The sequence below is a fragment of the Macaca nemestrina genome, chromosome 1 (genome assembly GCF_043159975.1).
Source record: "Macaca nemestrina isolate mMacNem1 chromosome 1, mMacNem.hap1, whole genome shotgun sequence".
NCBI lineage: Eukaryota > Metazoa > Chordata > Mammalia > Primates > Cercopithecidae > Macaca > Macaca nemestrina.
The window spans coordinates 222,195,071-222,208,532 of NC_092125.1; the positions used below are offsets into that span (position 1 = coordinate 222,195,071).

At 52.7% G+C, this 13,462-nt stretch overlaps 2 protein-coding genes across 5 annotated transcripts in view; one reads left to right on the forward strand and one right to left on the reverse strand.

Moving 5' to 3' along the window:
- Positions 1 to 256: 256 nt before the first annotated feature.
- On the forward strand, positions 257 to 3,735 carry LOC105473164 (natriuretic peptide A). Of its 3 annotated transcripts, XM_011726803.3 has the most exons (5): positions 263 to 395; positions 1,532 to 1,645; positions 2,094 to 2,162; positions 2,285 to 2,611; positions 3,430 to 3,729. In XM_011726803.3, exons 3-5 carry the CDS (start codon positions 2,121 to 2,123, stop codon positions 3,439 to 3,441), a joined length of 381 nt encoding a protein of 126 aa, XP_011725105.1. In that variant the 5' UTR covers positions 263 to 395; positions 1,532 to 1,645; positions 2,094 to 2,120; the 3' UTR covers positions 3,442 to 3,729. The 3 variants fall into 3 exon arrangements, with proteins under 3 accessions (XP_011725106.1, XP_011725105.1, XP_011725104.1); XM_011726804.3 differs by lacking the exon at positions 1,532 to 1,645 and having other exon boundaries at positions 257 to 395; XM_011726802.2 differs by lacking the exons at positions 263 to 395; positions 1,532 to 1,645 and having other exon boundaries at positions 1,702 to 2,162; positions 3,430 to 3,735.
- Positions 3,736 to 5,985: 2,250 nt separating this feature from the next.
- LOC105473165 (chloride voltage-gated channel 6) overlaps positions 5,986 to 13,462 on the reverse strand; it is a 38,473-nt gene continuing 30,996 nt past the window's right edge. Inside the window, exons 18-23 of one of the 2 annotated variants that reach the window (XM_011726806.2) lie at positions 12,879 to 13,065; positions 11,910 to 12,067; positions 11,567 to 11,723; positions 10,628 to 10,735; positions 10,410 to 10,535; positions 5,986 to 8,967 (exon numbers count right to left, since the gene is read on the reverse strand). In XM_011726806.2, the coding sequence (XP_011725108.1) occupies positions 8,887 to 8,967; positions 10,410 to 10,535; positions 10,628 to 10,735; positions 11,567 to 11,723; positions 11,910 to 12,067; positions 12,879 to 13,065 (817 nt within the window). In that variant the 3' untranslated portion in view covers positions 5,986 to 8,886. Of the gene's footprint in view, positions 8,968 to 10,409; positions 10,536 to 10,627; positions 10,736 to 11,566; positions 11,724 to 11,909; positions 12,068 to 12,878; positions 13,066 to 13,462 lie in introns of those variants that run through there. The other variant, XR_982100.2, reaches the window with a different exon arrangement.

Below are 13,462 nucleotides of genomic sequence, written 5' to 3' on the forward strand. Positions count from 1 at the left end.
GCTTGGCTGACTCAAATCAATTGCCAAATCTGTGCCTGTTACTTTTCTTCTCTCTCACTCCTACAGGCTGCTTCTAAACATCCCATGAAATATTAGATCCCCCACTATACACATCCCCCAAGGCTTGCCAAAGAGGGTTCCTTTTAGCTTATCTTAGAATAATATCACCCTGGATACCTCTGTGACCTCTGGTCACTTGCTGCCCTGATTTCCAACCTTATGGCTGCACAATGCCCTGTCCACCTGGTCAGTCATGAGGTCAGCACACCTGGGGACAGATCTGGCCAGGACAGAGCTGGTCACTTAACACACATTTTCTGAGCTTCTAAGGAGTGGATTAAAACACATTCGGTGTAGAAATAGATCAGGAGAGCAGCCAAACACACACAGCCTTGGTAAGTGCACAAAAAAACTACAGCCCCAGGGGCATGGGGAAGGTGAAGGAGCTCCCTGGGGCATCTGAAAGATGGGGAATGATGGTTTTAATAGGGGAATGCAGCTAAGGGGTAAAGAGGCAGCACCCTACGTGAAATAGGCTAGGATGCGGACATCAGTGTCAGACCTGGGGTTCCAGTCCTGGTTCTGCCACTTAGGCACCTAGTGGCCTTGGGCAAGCGGCATAGCCCCTCAGGCTCAGTTCTGTTCCCTTGTAAGCAAGGACAATGCGGTCTACCACCAGCTGGGGATGATGATCAAAATAAAATCATTTCCATAAAGTTCTCAGCACAGTCTTTCTCATTTTACACACAAGGAAAATAAGGCTGCGAAGATGTATGCAACTGGTTGGTTTGGGGCTAGAGTGCCGGTCTGTCAGTCCTTCGAATTTAGTGTTTTCCCCCAGTATACGTTGCATTGAATGGTAATGGCTAACACTGAGTTCGGTGCTTAGCAAACAGGCCATTCGTTAAACATAGACAGGCTCGTTGCCTGTTATTTCTCTTTTGGGGGCCAGAGAAATTGTGACCTTGGTGGCTCAGTCACTTGCCCCTTGCCACGTCCTCAGGGAAGGATGTAGACGGCATTGAAGGAAACCGACTGTACCTCCTTCACCCCCACCTCCCTCCCTTCATCGGCTAAGTTGCTATGGGCACAAGCCCAGGAAGGGCAGGGGGCTGTTACAAACTTCAAACACGAAGAGTCTGAGCATGTATAAACAGCAAAGGAAGAAACGAAATTCGCTGCGTCCTCTAAGCCTGTCCCCACAGCATGTTGGAGGAGGGTCGCGGGGGACGTGGAAGAGGAGGAGCTTTGGAGAGAAGATGCTTGTGCTTCCCCGGCTTTTCTTGGTATTTCTATTCGGGGCTTGGAGCTTCATCACATTTGGTTCCTGGCTGACTTTATACACTAAAAAATAACTCCCTTTTGTCTGACCATGGAGAGGGACTGCCAGGGGTGAGGGCAGCCCTGTCTGAGGCCAGAGGTCTGCCCACGTGGCGGATGAGGCAGGTGTGAGGCCAGCTTGAGCATATGGACCCATTTGTCTCGGGCTGCTGGCTGCCTGCCATTTCCTCCTCTCCACCCTTATTTGGAGGCCCTGACAGCTGAGCCACAAACAAACCAGGGGAGCTGGGCAGCAGCCAAGCGTCACCCTCTGTCTCCCCGCATGGGTACCAGCATCGAGGAGAAAGAATCCTGAGGCACGGTGGTGAGATAACCAAGGACTCTTTTTTACTCTTCTCACACCTTTGAAGTGGAAGCCTCTTGAGTCAAATCAGCAAGAATGCGGCTCTTGCAGCCGAGGGTCTGGGGGGCTGTTGGGGCTGCCTAAGGCAGAAGGGCTGTGACAAGCCCTGCGGGATGATAACTTTAAAAGGGCATCTCCTGCTGGCTTCTCACTTGGCTGCTTTATCGCTGCAAGTGACAGAATGGGGAGGGTTCTGTCTCTCCTGCGTGCTTGGAGAGCTGGGGGGCTATAAAAAGAGGAGGCACTGGGCAGCTGGGAGACAGGGACGGACGTAGGCCAAGAGAGGGGAACCAGAGAGGAACCAGAGGGGAGAGACAGAGCAGCAAGCAGTGGATTGCTCCTTGACTACGCCAGCATGAGCTCCTTCTCCACCATCAGTGTGAGCTTCCTCCTTTTTCTGGCATTCCAGCTCCCAGGTCAGACCAGAGCTAATCCCATGTACAATGCCGTGTCCAACGCAGACCTGATGGATTTCAAGGTAGGGCCAGGAAAGCGGGTGCAGTCTGGGGCCACGGGGCTTTCTGATGCTGTGCTCACGCCTCTTGATTTTCTCCAAGTCAATGAGGTTTATCCCTTTCCCTGTATTTTCCTTTTGTAAAGAATTTGCTGGACCATTTGGAAGAAAAGATGCCTTTAGAAGATGAGGTCGTGCCCCCACAAGTGCTCAGAGAGCAGAATGAAGAAGCGGGGGCTGCTCTCAGCCCCCTCCCTGAGGTGCCTCCCTGGACCGGGGATGTCAGCCCAGCCCAGAGAGATGGGGGTGCCCTCGGGCAGGGCCCCTGGGACTCCTCCGATCGATCTGCCCTCTTAAAAAGCAAGCTGAGGGCGCTGCTCACTGCCCCTCGGAGCCTGCGGAGATCCAGTTGCTTCGGGGGCAGGATGGACAGGATTGGAGCCCAGAGCGGACTGGGCTGTAACAGCTTCCGGGTAAGAGGAACTGGGGATGGAAATGGGATGGGATGGACACTACTGGGAGACACCCTCAGCAGGAAAGAGACCAATGCAGAAGCTCATTCTCTCTCAAGTTTCTGCCCCAACACTGTGAGTGCCCCATGGGTGTCAGGACACGCCATCTATTGTCCTTAGCTACAGTCTGCTGAGAAAATGCTTAAAAAAAAAAAAAAAAAAAAGGCTGGGCACGGTGGCTCACGCCTATAATCCCAGCACTTTGGGAGGCCAAGGCAGGTGGATCATGAAGTCAAGAGATCGAGACTATCCTGGCCAACATGGTGAAACCCCATCTCTACTAAAAATACAAAAATTAGCTGGGCACGGTGGTGCTGGGTGCCTATAGTCCTAGCTACTCGGGAGGCTGAGGCAGGAGAATCACTTGAACCCAGGAGGCAGAGGTTGCAGTGAGCCAAGATTGCCCCACTGCACTCCAGCCTAGGTGATAGAGTGAGGCTCTGTCTCAAAGAAAAAAAAAAAAAAAAAAGAAGAAGCAACTGCCACTAGCACTGGGAAATTAAAATAGTCATAGGGCCAAGTTATCTTTGCATGGCTGACTAGCAGCTCATGTTCCTCCCCAGAATTGCAAGATCCTGAAGGGCTCAATTGAAATTTACTCTGATGAGTAACTTGCTTATCAATTCATGAAGTTCAGAGGGTCATCAGGCTGGGGTGGGGGCCGGTGGGAAGCAGGTAGTCAGTAATCAAGTTCAGAGGATGGGCACACTCACACATGAAGCTGACTTTTCCAAGACAGCCAGGTCACCGAGCCAGATATGTCTGTGTTCTCCTTGTAGTACCGAAGATAACAGCCAGGGAGCACAAGGAGGGCTGGGCCTTGGGACAGACGGCAAGAGGTTCCTGCCCGCTGGGGTCTCTCCTGCATTCGTGTCATCTCGTTGTCATGGAGTTGTGATCATCCCATCCAAGCTGCAGCTTCCTGTCAACACTTCTCACATCTTACACTAACTGTAGATAAAGTGGTGTGATGGTGGCTTCCTTGCCTCTCCCACCCCATGCATTAAATTTTAAGGTAGAACCTCACCTGTTACTGAAAGTGGTTTGAAAGTGAATAAACTTCAGCACCATGGACAGAAGACAAATGCCTGCGTTGGTGTGATTTCTTCTTGGGGAAGAGAATTCAGGCCGATCGATATTCCTTGTCATTTTACTCTTTGTCAGAGAACAGAATGCTGAGGTTTCCTTATTCCTTTCATTTCACCCTCCTTTTTTGGTGGGTGGTTGGGGAGGCCTCAAATTCCACTTAGTGCTTTTTGGTTACGGGGGTTTTTGTTGTTTTTGGGGGGAACATTCAGAAAATGAGAGTATTAATTAGATTTCCTCTGATACATTTCGAGAGAGTTAGGTGCTACAGCTAAGTTAATGGCACTTTTAGTTTTGAAAAGAGTAGGCAGAGTGTTGAGCTTAAAAGCTGAGTAGGCTGGGTGTAGTGGCTCACTCCTGTAATCCCAGCATTTTGGGAGGCCAAGGTGGGCAAATCACGTGAGCCCAGGAGTTCAAGGCCAGCCTGAGCAATAAAGACCTCATCTCTACAAAAAATTTAAAAATTAGCCAGGCGTGGTGATGTGCACCGGCAGTTCCAGCTATTCAGGAGGCCAAGGTGGGAGGATGGCTTAAGCCTGGGAGGCGGAGGCTGCAGCGAGCTGGTATGGTGCCACTGCACTCCAGCCTGGGAGACAGAATGAGACTTGTCTCAAAAAAATAATGAAAACCGAGCAAAGTGAAGAAAAGTTTGCCATGCAGACAAACTGCGAGTTCATGTACCTTTTGTGTACTAACAAGTATTTGGAAAACAGCCATAGTCTTTGCCTAATTTGGGTCCAAAGGGCCTGGACTTGTATTTTATTAAGATAAGAGCTGCTGGAGAAGAGGCAGCCTTTTTGTATCTGCTCCTGAAAAGGGTATTTGCTCTGAGCACACAACACCAGGCAATAAATTCACCTTAAACAGAGTTAGCTGTTTTCCCACCTGTTACCCCCATGGACCCCAACCTCCTCATCAGATCCTATGACACTCTAACACCCCACACCCACACATGCCCCTGTGCCTTTATTTCTGCTGTTCCTTCCACCTGGGGTGTCCTTCTTCCGGTCCTCCTGAAGACATTGTACTGATTCCTTAAGGCTCATGTGAACACTTCTTTCCTGATATCTTGTGCCCAGTAACAATGAGTCTCTTGGTAGGCAGTGTTGCACACATAACCGTTATAATAGCACACAACACGAATTGCCCATGTGCAATTGCTTGTGTCTATGTCCCTAGACTGCAAGCTCTTTGAGGGCAAATGCCCCTTCGGCACTCTCAGAGTTGATGCCCCATAAATGTTGGTCAAATTGCCTTGGTCTTGTCCAGAAATTGGGAAAAGAGGAAACAAAGTAGCAACTTGCTCCTTGCAGAGGAAAGTCGGAGACCCCCAGTGAACTGATGGCAAGGGGTGGAGGTCGGGGGAGAGCCTCATCTAACCACCTCCAATCAAAATGTTCCCTACCTGGACTTTAAATACCAGGACCAGGGGGCAGAGAATGACAAGGATGAAAGTAAGAGAGACAGGAGACAGCACTGGCCCAAACCTGGCTCCTGAGGTCTGGGATGGTGATATGGGTTGCTAGGAGGGGAAGTAGCCCATTCCCAAGGTGTCACCGTAACACAGGGAGTTCTCATTGAATGGAACGGACTGAAAAATGACAAAAACACAAGGCAGAAAACGCCCCTGGGACTTACAGAACACGTGGGGATGGGTGCAGGAGCTGAACTGGCTGCGACCACTGATGGAATGGCCACTTCTGTCACTATGGAATGATGACTTGACGCAGATCAGACAGAGACAGAGGCCATGCTTCTTGCAAAACCAAAAGCAAGGGAACAAAAAGCAATGGCAGATGGCGGTGACAGAAGCTGGCCACGGGGCTTCACCTCTCCAGACCCACAGCAGTTTCACTTCTTCGGGTTGGACATCAGGGCAATCTGTTTGGTGGGGCAAATTCCTAAACACCATGAAGAAACAGAATGGATTCCCCATCTGCTGCTCCGGGACGCGGCTGCTAGCAGGAGATGATTTCCAGAGAGGATCAGGAAGAGTGTTCATCTGAAGGGAGAAACAGACATCGGTGACTTCTGCTAAGAGCCACAGGATGAAATCCGTTCTCATTAAGGTCGCTGCCTAGTACAGAGAAGTGGACCCCCATGAATGAAGAGGCCCCCTGCCCAGCTGCACAGGGAGAGCTCTGAGACTCGGAAACTATGTCCTAGTGTAATTTTCACACATCAGAAAGGGGGAGTAAAATACAACCCAACTATCCCTTGAAAGAAAGAGCAGCATGGAGACAAGAGGCTAAAGGAGACAGAAGACATTTTATTCTGACATGTTAGGGTTACAATGAGAACTCCCAAGTTCCAAAGGTTCAAATAAAAATAGCATTTTACAAATTAAAAAAAATACAATTTATATACACAGTGGAATTAGCTAACATCATACAAACAGTGCAAACAGAAAAAAGGAAGCTGACTGCGGCAATGGCCAAGGTCTGCAGAGCCGTGGGGCAATACGGCACATCAACACTGCAGGGCTGGCGAGGCCACCGTGGGCCTCTCGAAAGGCTTTCCTGTCACCCAGGGTCATGTCAGTGCATAATTCTGCATCACCAATGCCATACAGTGGACTGGGTCCAGAAAGTGTCCCTTCCAGCTGGGAACTGTTAAGTTAATCAAGGTCAGCAGCAAATCATCCCTCAGCACAAGGTCCCACAGCCAGGGCCGGGGACCCACTGGCCCCACTCCCTGATCACCTCGCCTAGGAGCCATGGAACACCGAGCTGGAGACAAACACAAACACCACCTCTGGCCACCGGCAGGCTCCCCATCCGCGGATCTGCCTTACTGAGGCGCCTGATCGCTGGGTGGTGGGGCGGTTAATGGGTGAGGTGCTGAAAAGGCTGGTTTCTAATGGACAGAAATGGAAGGAGCGAGGCTCACAGTTGATTTGTCACGAGTGGAGAAGTTGTTGTCTTTGGGCTTATCAGGAAAGGGCAGATGCAGAGAGAGGAGAACAGGAAACCACGTGCCTCTGCATGGGGCTGGGTTTGGGGCCTCCTTGGCAGCCGTCCAGTCAGTTTACGGGAGGGAGGTATTCGCATTCTACTGTCTATCTCTGGGCTAAACTGATGGGAACAAAATATCTGGTGACTTAAACACAACAGGATGTGCACGAGGGATGAATTCCAGCAACATTCACCAGGGCAGCCTCGAGGCAGGCGGCTGCTGATCCAGCCCTCGAGAGGCCGGGGTCCTCCTGCAGGGCGTTAGCTCTGCCAGCTCTGGGAAGGGCCGGGGAGAGGGAATGAAGTGTCTGTGACAGGTGATCATATCATTCTCCTGACTTGGACAATTGGCTTCCTTCTTAATAAAAGGAAGAAATAATGTGATCAAGCTCTGAACACTGCCATAAAATACAACAGCAGCTGGCCAAACAGTCACATTTAAGTAAGAATTGCCTTTTGGGTCCTTGTGATGTCCTGCACTATTTCCTGGGAGTATCATCCCCGTTTCACAAGCCAGGTGCATTCTGGGAAGCAGAAACATTTAGAAGTCAAAGCAATTTTGGTCGGAGTGGTAAGAAAATGGGGGAAATGGAGGGGCCACAGTCAGCTGGAGAAAGACCTCGAAGCAGCCCTGTCTCTGGAGTGGAATTATTCCCTAGAGTGTGCTGAGTGCAAGATCTGGACCGGCAGAGCCAGGACTGACGCCCACCCCAGGGCGAAAGGCAGCCTTGGCCAAGGAGGTCGCCCAGGGCTGGGCCTGAGAGAGCTGTGCTGCCAGGGCCGGGTGCCGAGGCCCGTGGGCAACCTCCACGGTTTTGAAAAAAGCTAAACGTAAATGAAGGCCATCTTGAGCCAAAGCACGCCTGCCCCAGGGATGCCTGCTGGAACGGAGATGCCATGGAGAAGGTGGGGGAAGATAAGTGCAAATACTCGATGCCCAGATGCTCACTTTGGGTGCCTAGTCAGAGGGGGCCAGCCAGCCTGGAGAAGAATGACGTCACTGAATGATGGGGTGGTTCCCACGCTTCACGCGAAACCTTCAGGCATGTGCTGGCAGGAAGCATCCTCCCCACGCACCCTCCCTGCGGCGCGGAAGCCCTCCCGAAGGGCCTCTGTATGTGAGTGTGGGACGGCTAGTGCAGGGGGGAGAGAGGTGTTTGTGAAGGGCAGACACCCTCTTCCTCGAACAGGCCATCTGCGTTATCATAGCGCGCACCTCTCAGTGGTCACTGGCTCAGAAGTGCTTCCTTTCTACCTTGGAAAAAAATGGCACCATTCCCCAGAGTTCAGTGAAGCTGCTTTACCTAGGAGTGCCCTGCTTTCAGCTAACTTTGGTGGGTGATGCCAAGATCCTCTGAGCTCTGCCTGCTTCAGCAGGAAGACGGAGATCAAAACTTAAGGAAATGAAAAGGGTCTGGGTAGCAACGTGTTACTGGGAGACTGGGAATAACCTGCAGATGGAGAGAAAGCTGAAATGTTAAGAACTAGGGTAGATGTAAATCTGATCCTATTATCAGATTGACCATCGGGGGTTATTAGTGTGATTTTAATGCTTTGTATTTCTGGTGGGTGGTGGTTCTAAGGAGAGTCAAACCACAGGGGCAAGACCAGAGCCTCTGCCCACACCCAGGAGTACAGTGTTTCCCTTAAAACAAACCAGTGAGGATGCCGTGTTCGGAGTCCCAAACAAGGGAAGGTCTCTCTGAAATACGGAGAATTTTCTCAGTGCCCAATTCCTAAATCTAGTCATGAACTGAATGTTGTCACTGGCGTCTCCCCAGCTTTTGCCTTGGCCAAGTCCCTCTCACACATTTAAGGCAACAGCCAGGTTCTCTAGGAAAGTAGCGAAGACGGCCAGGAACACGACTCGGAGTGCAGCCCGGGGCCCGCCTGATTCCACCTCTGCTTCTGGCTCTGGTGGGGCCAGGGGTGGGCCTGTGCCAACACTGGAGGGTGGGAACACGGGGAGCAGGAAGTGGGAAGATCCTTGCTGGGGAAGTCAGAATCTAAGTCCAAGCTCTGACGGTTCAAAACCACCCCCAGGACCTCTGACCAGCAAGGTGTCCCATGACTCCAGGCTTTCTGAGTGGGTGACTGGGAATCCTCCATGCCCCGGAACAGCCCCAGCCGCTGTGCCAGCCGGAGCGAGCATAAGCTGCCTCCCCAGGCAGCCCCGGGAGAGGGCGGGCTGGGCCGTCAGATGGTCTGGTAGTGCTGCCTCAGCCGGGCCTGCAGAAATTCAGAGGTCAGGTTGTGCCGTGTGACGATCCCGACGATCTAGGACAAGGAGAAGAAGGCCCGAGTCACCTTCAGGGTAAAACCCACTGGTAAGAAGAGGAGTGAGAGGAGCTGGCCCTGTTAGTTTGTCACAGAATGCGGAGGCCTGGATAGTGCAGAGCCAGACACAGCTTGACTTGGATAAACAGATAATGAAGGCTCACACACTGGAGGCTGAGGGAACAAGGTTAGCTCCAAAAAGGGCTTGGGCCAGCTGGCATCTGAACTAATATGTCCTTCCACAGGGCACATTCTCAGCGCTCAGCTCCCATCATGACCAGCCTGCTTCACAGATGTGCAAGTGGTGGGGCCCCTCAAGTCTCCTGAGATTATGACCCCTGCCACGCCTCATACTCACCACCTTGCAAAGTGACCTATGGGAGTCATTTGTTACAGGTCATTACAGGGGTTCCCATGTGTCACTGTTGTTGGGAACTCCAAAATCACGTCATAAACTATATTAGGACTCTGTCAGTGTAGTTGGCAATTACATTTCAAGGGACATAAGTTAACCTACTGTAACAAAACCTGTGTAAGTACGCACTATGCATGCCAGGGTCGTGCCACGTAGAAGACTGAGGTCAGGTGCAGTGGCTCACACCTGTAATCCCAGCACATTGGGAGGCAGAGGCAGGTGAGTCACTTGAGCTCAGGAGCTCAAGACCAGCCTGGGCAACATGGTGAAATCCTGTCTCTACCATAAATACAAAAATTAGCTGAGGCATGGTGGCACATGCCTGTGGTCCCAGCTACTCAGGAGGCTGAGGTGGGAGGACTACTTGAGCCTAGAAGGATGAAGCTGCAGTGAGCCGAGATCTTGCCACTGCACTCCAGCCTGGGTGACAGAGTGAGACCCTGTCTCAAAACAACAGCAACAACAACAAAAGACTGAGAGGGTGGCCTTGAAAAGTTACCACAGCTACCGCTACAGGGTAGGGACGAGGGTTTGGTTTTTGATTGCTTTTTGCTCATATGTGTTTTTGTATTTTCCTACAATGACATAATATTTGTGTAACAAGAAAATAATGAAGTTCTAAAAAGAAAAAAAGGAAACTCTGCAGCAATCATTACTAGGTGTTTTATATCTTTGTAAAACTCAAAGTACTTTGCTTGAAATTCTCTCATCTAATGTGCGAATCCCCACACAGGTGGAGAACCAAGGAACACAAGTGGTCCCGATTCCAGAGGAAGACACAGCCTGGGGGAGGCGGGGCTCTGGCCGGAAAGGACGGCCAGTGGGACGCTGGTGCCATCTGCTGGCAGGCAGGGGAAAGGGTCCCGAGTGTGTAGAAGCCAAGCAGGGTTCAAAGCCACAGTGTTGGGCCCCCCCTCCCCTCCTGGTGGGATGCCTACATTTCTGGTGAGAAGCCTGGGTGCACAAACAGCACCTGGCTGGGGGAATCCTTTCTCAAAGGTGGGGGCAGGGCCAGGGCCTCACTCACCTCTCCCACAGCATTCACCACGGGCAGGTGGCGCAGGCCCATCGTTCTGAACAGGTTGAAGACTTGGGAGACGTGGGTGTTGGGCGAGACGGTGAAAGGCGAAGGGTTCATGTATGGGGTGACATCCTGCAAAGAGACCGTGTGTCACCGGTTGCCTGAGACGCCAACAACGCGAAAAGGAAGCTCCACATGGGACAGGCCAGGGCGGCCCTTCTCACCACGATCATGCGCGGGTTGAGCAGCGTCAGATCCAGGTCGTGGATGTCAGGGTACCGCGGGTAGTCCTCGGCCATCTCGGCGTAGGAGAGGCGCGGCTGGCTGGCGCTCTGCAATTCCAACCCAGACACTGTCCGTGCTCGGGCAGCAGTGGCCAGCGGGGTCACCCGAGAGCCCCTTCCCTTGATGCCTGAATATGCCCAGCTCTGGGCTGCTGAGGCAGGTGGCACAGCAGCAGCAGGCACTCCAGAGTGAGAGCTTTCCAGTCAAACCCAGTCCTTGGCCAAGTCCTAGCTGTGGCACCCTGGGCCGTCCCCTGATCTCTCTGCACTCCCTTTCTTCCTGATTCATGAGACGCAAATGGCTTATTTGGAAGTTTAAGTGAGAAAGCGCTAAGTGGCTGGGGGGTAAATCTGTCCCCCCACCGAAAGATATGGCCAAGTCCTAAGCCCTAGTACCTATGAATGTGACCTTTCTAGAAACAGGGTCTCTGCAGATGTGACCAAGTTCAGATAAGCCCATGCTGGATTCGGGTGGGCCCCAAATCCAGTGACAAGTGTCCTTAGGGAAAGGAGAGAAGATATACAGAACGCCTTCTGATGACAGTGGCGAGGATGGGGACTGCATTCAGTCAGGAGCAACAAGGACTGCAGGCAACTCCCATGAGCTAGGAAGGGGCAAGGACAGCACCTCTCCCAGAGCCAGGGAGCGCTGCCCTGGTGACACCTGGATTTTGTACTTCTGGCCTTGAACTAGGAAGGAATAAACCGCTGTTGTTTCTCGCCACCCGGCTGTGGCAACTCCTCCCCTAAGTCCACTCTGTACTTCTTGCCTTGCATTCAGCTTTCCCTATGGCACTGTTTATGGCCTACCGGGCAGCGCCCAATCCCTCAAGCTTCATCAGGCCTGGCCTGGCTGATTTCTGCCTTGGAGAGACTTACCGACTGGCTTTCAGAGTAACAAACTCCTCGGACAAGCAGGGTGACAAGCTGTGACCGAAGGATCAGGCCGTGGAAGGTCAGAGGGCGGAAGCGCTCCTCCATGGTCCAGTCTTCACTCGGGGACTGGTCAGGGTATAGGTTGGGGTAGGGAGTGTATCTGTTACACAAAAACCAGATGCTGCCTGGGATACCCTCAGCGGGAGCTCTTCTGAGCCATGTCCCCAGCCTGCTCCCCATCCAACTTTCCCAGGAAACTCAGGAGCCACCTCACAACATCTGAGCCAAGGGCTGACCCTGCCGCCGTGTAGCCCTGTGGGCAGCGGGGGCCGCGCCCGGCTCTCACCTCCTCTCCAGCATCTGCTGCAGGAGGTCCTCCTTCTCGGCCGGCTCCTCAGAGGCGATGTGCTCATCACACATGTTCCGCAGCTCGCTGGAGGGGTAGGACTTCATGGACTGGCTCCGTTTGCGCTGCTCGCCGGCCCGGGTGAGGATGCTGGATTTCTGTGGGTGGGGAGAACACAGGCTACTGCGTGTGGGCAAACGAATACAGCAGCACTGATGGAGCTTGAGGATTTGGGTGACAGGGAGGGTCAGAGGCACATCCGGATGCAGGAACTTAAAGGGGCTGAGGTTCAAAGAAGTGGCTTGGGCTGGTGGTTCAAAGGAGTCTGAACCCTAGGACCTGGCTGCAGCCTCTGTGGTTTCATCTGGGAAGAGCAGCCTGATTCTCCAGAGGGGAACAACATCCTGTCTTGATAGAACTGCCAATCAACGTGCCTGCCCCCAAAGCCAAGGAGTGGCACACGACCCAAGTGAGGCAACGGGATGCCCCCTCTCCCTGGATTCTGAATCGGAATCAAGAGGAACCCAGGGCCAGTGCCCCTTCCTCCTGGTACCCGAGGGGTGTCTGCTAGACCCTTCACCTGGTCCCCACAGCACATGGGTTGTGGTCCTTCAGCTTTCTCGGCTGTCCTGAGCTTTCCTGTGGATTTCCTTCTCTTTCTTAAGTAGGTCCAAGTCCATTTCTGTTGCTGGCATCTCTAGAACTTATCCTGATACTCTCACACGTAAATAATAAACCATGAAAGCTGCTGACTTGAAAAACAGATCTATCCATACGCTCACTGCAGCAGGAACGCACACACGTCTTCATGGCCTGATAAAGCTGCCCCTGCTGTCAAATCTACTCTCCCTGTCGCATGTGATGAGAACAGCGCCAACTTCCCGAGAGCTGGCTGGGCAAAGCACTAAGCCGCATGAGACGGGACCGCTTGTCTCTCACCCGCCTTTCCTCTCATGCCGTTTTCTTTACCTTGAACTTGATATTGTTGCTGATGAGCTGGTTGCCCTTCATGAACTCCTTCTCGTTGCCGCGGTTCTCTGTGACCACCGGGAAGGCGTGGTGGACTGTGGTGCGCAGGATGCTCACCAGAGACTGGATGCGGGTGTGCGGGTAGACGTAGGTCAGGTTGGGCTCCATGATGTCGCTGGCTCTCAGCCTGGGGGAGGAGGGCAAGTCATCCAGCCTCATGACAGCGCCCGCAGGCCCCTGGGATAAGCTGTGCTGGCTCTCCAGCCCTGCTCAGACCACGCGGGGAGCTCCCTTCTGAACTGCTCCAGCCCTCCCTCAAACCCAGTGCATTCCTTTGTACTTCTATCCCCCCACACATGCTGTTCCCTGCACCTGGAATGTCCTTCCCTGCTGTGCCAGGCTGATGGGCCCTGGCTCATCCCTCAGCTCAACAGCAACATCCCCTCACCAGGAAGTCCTGCTGCTAGTCCAGGGGCTGGCCAGGTCCTCCTCGGTGCCCTGCAGCACACTCCACATACTGCCCCTGAACTGCTAATTGTGCTACAGCATTTACCACAACGTCCGGGCCGGACACAGTGGCTCAC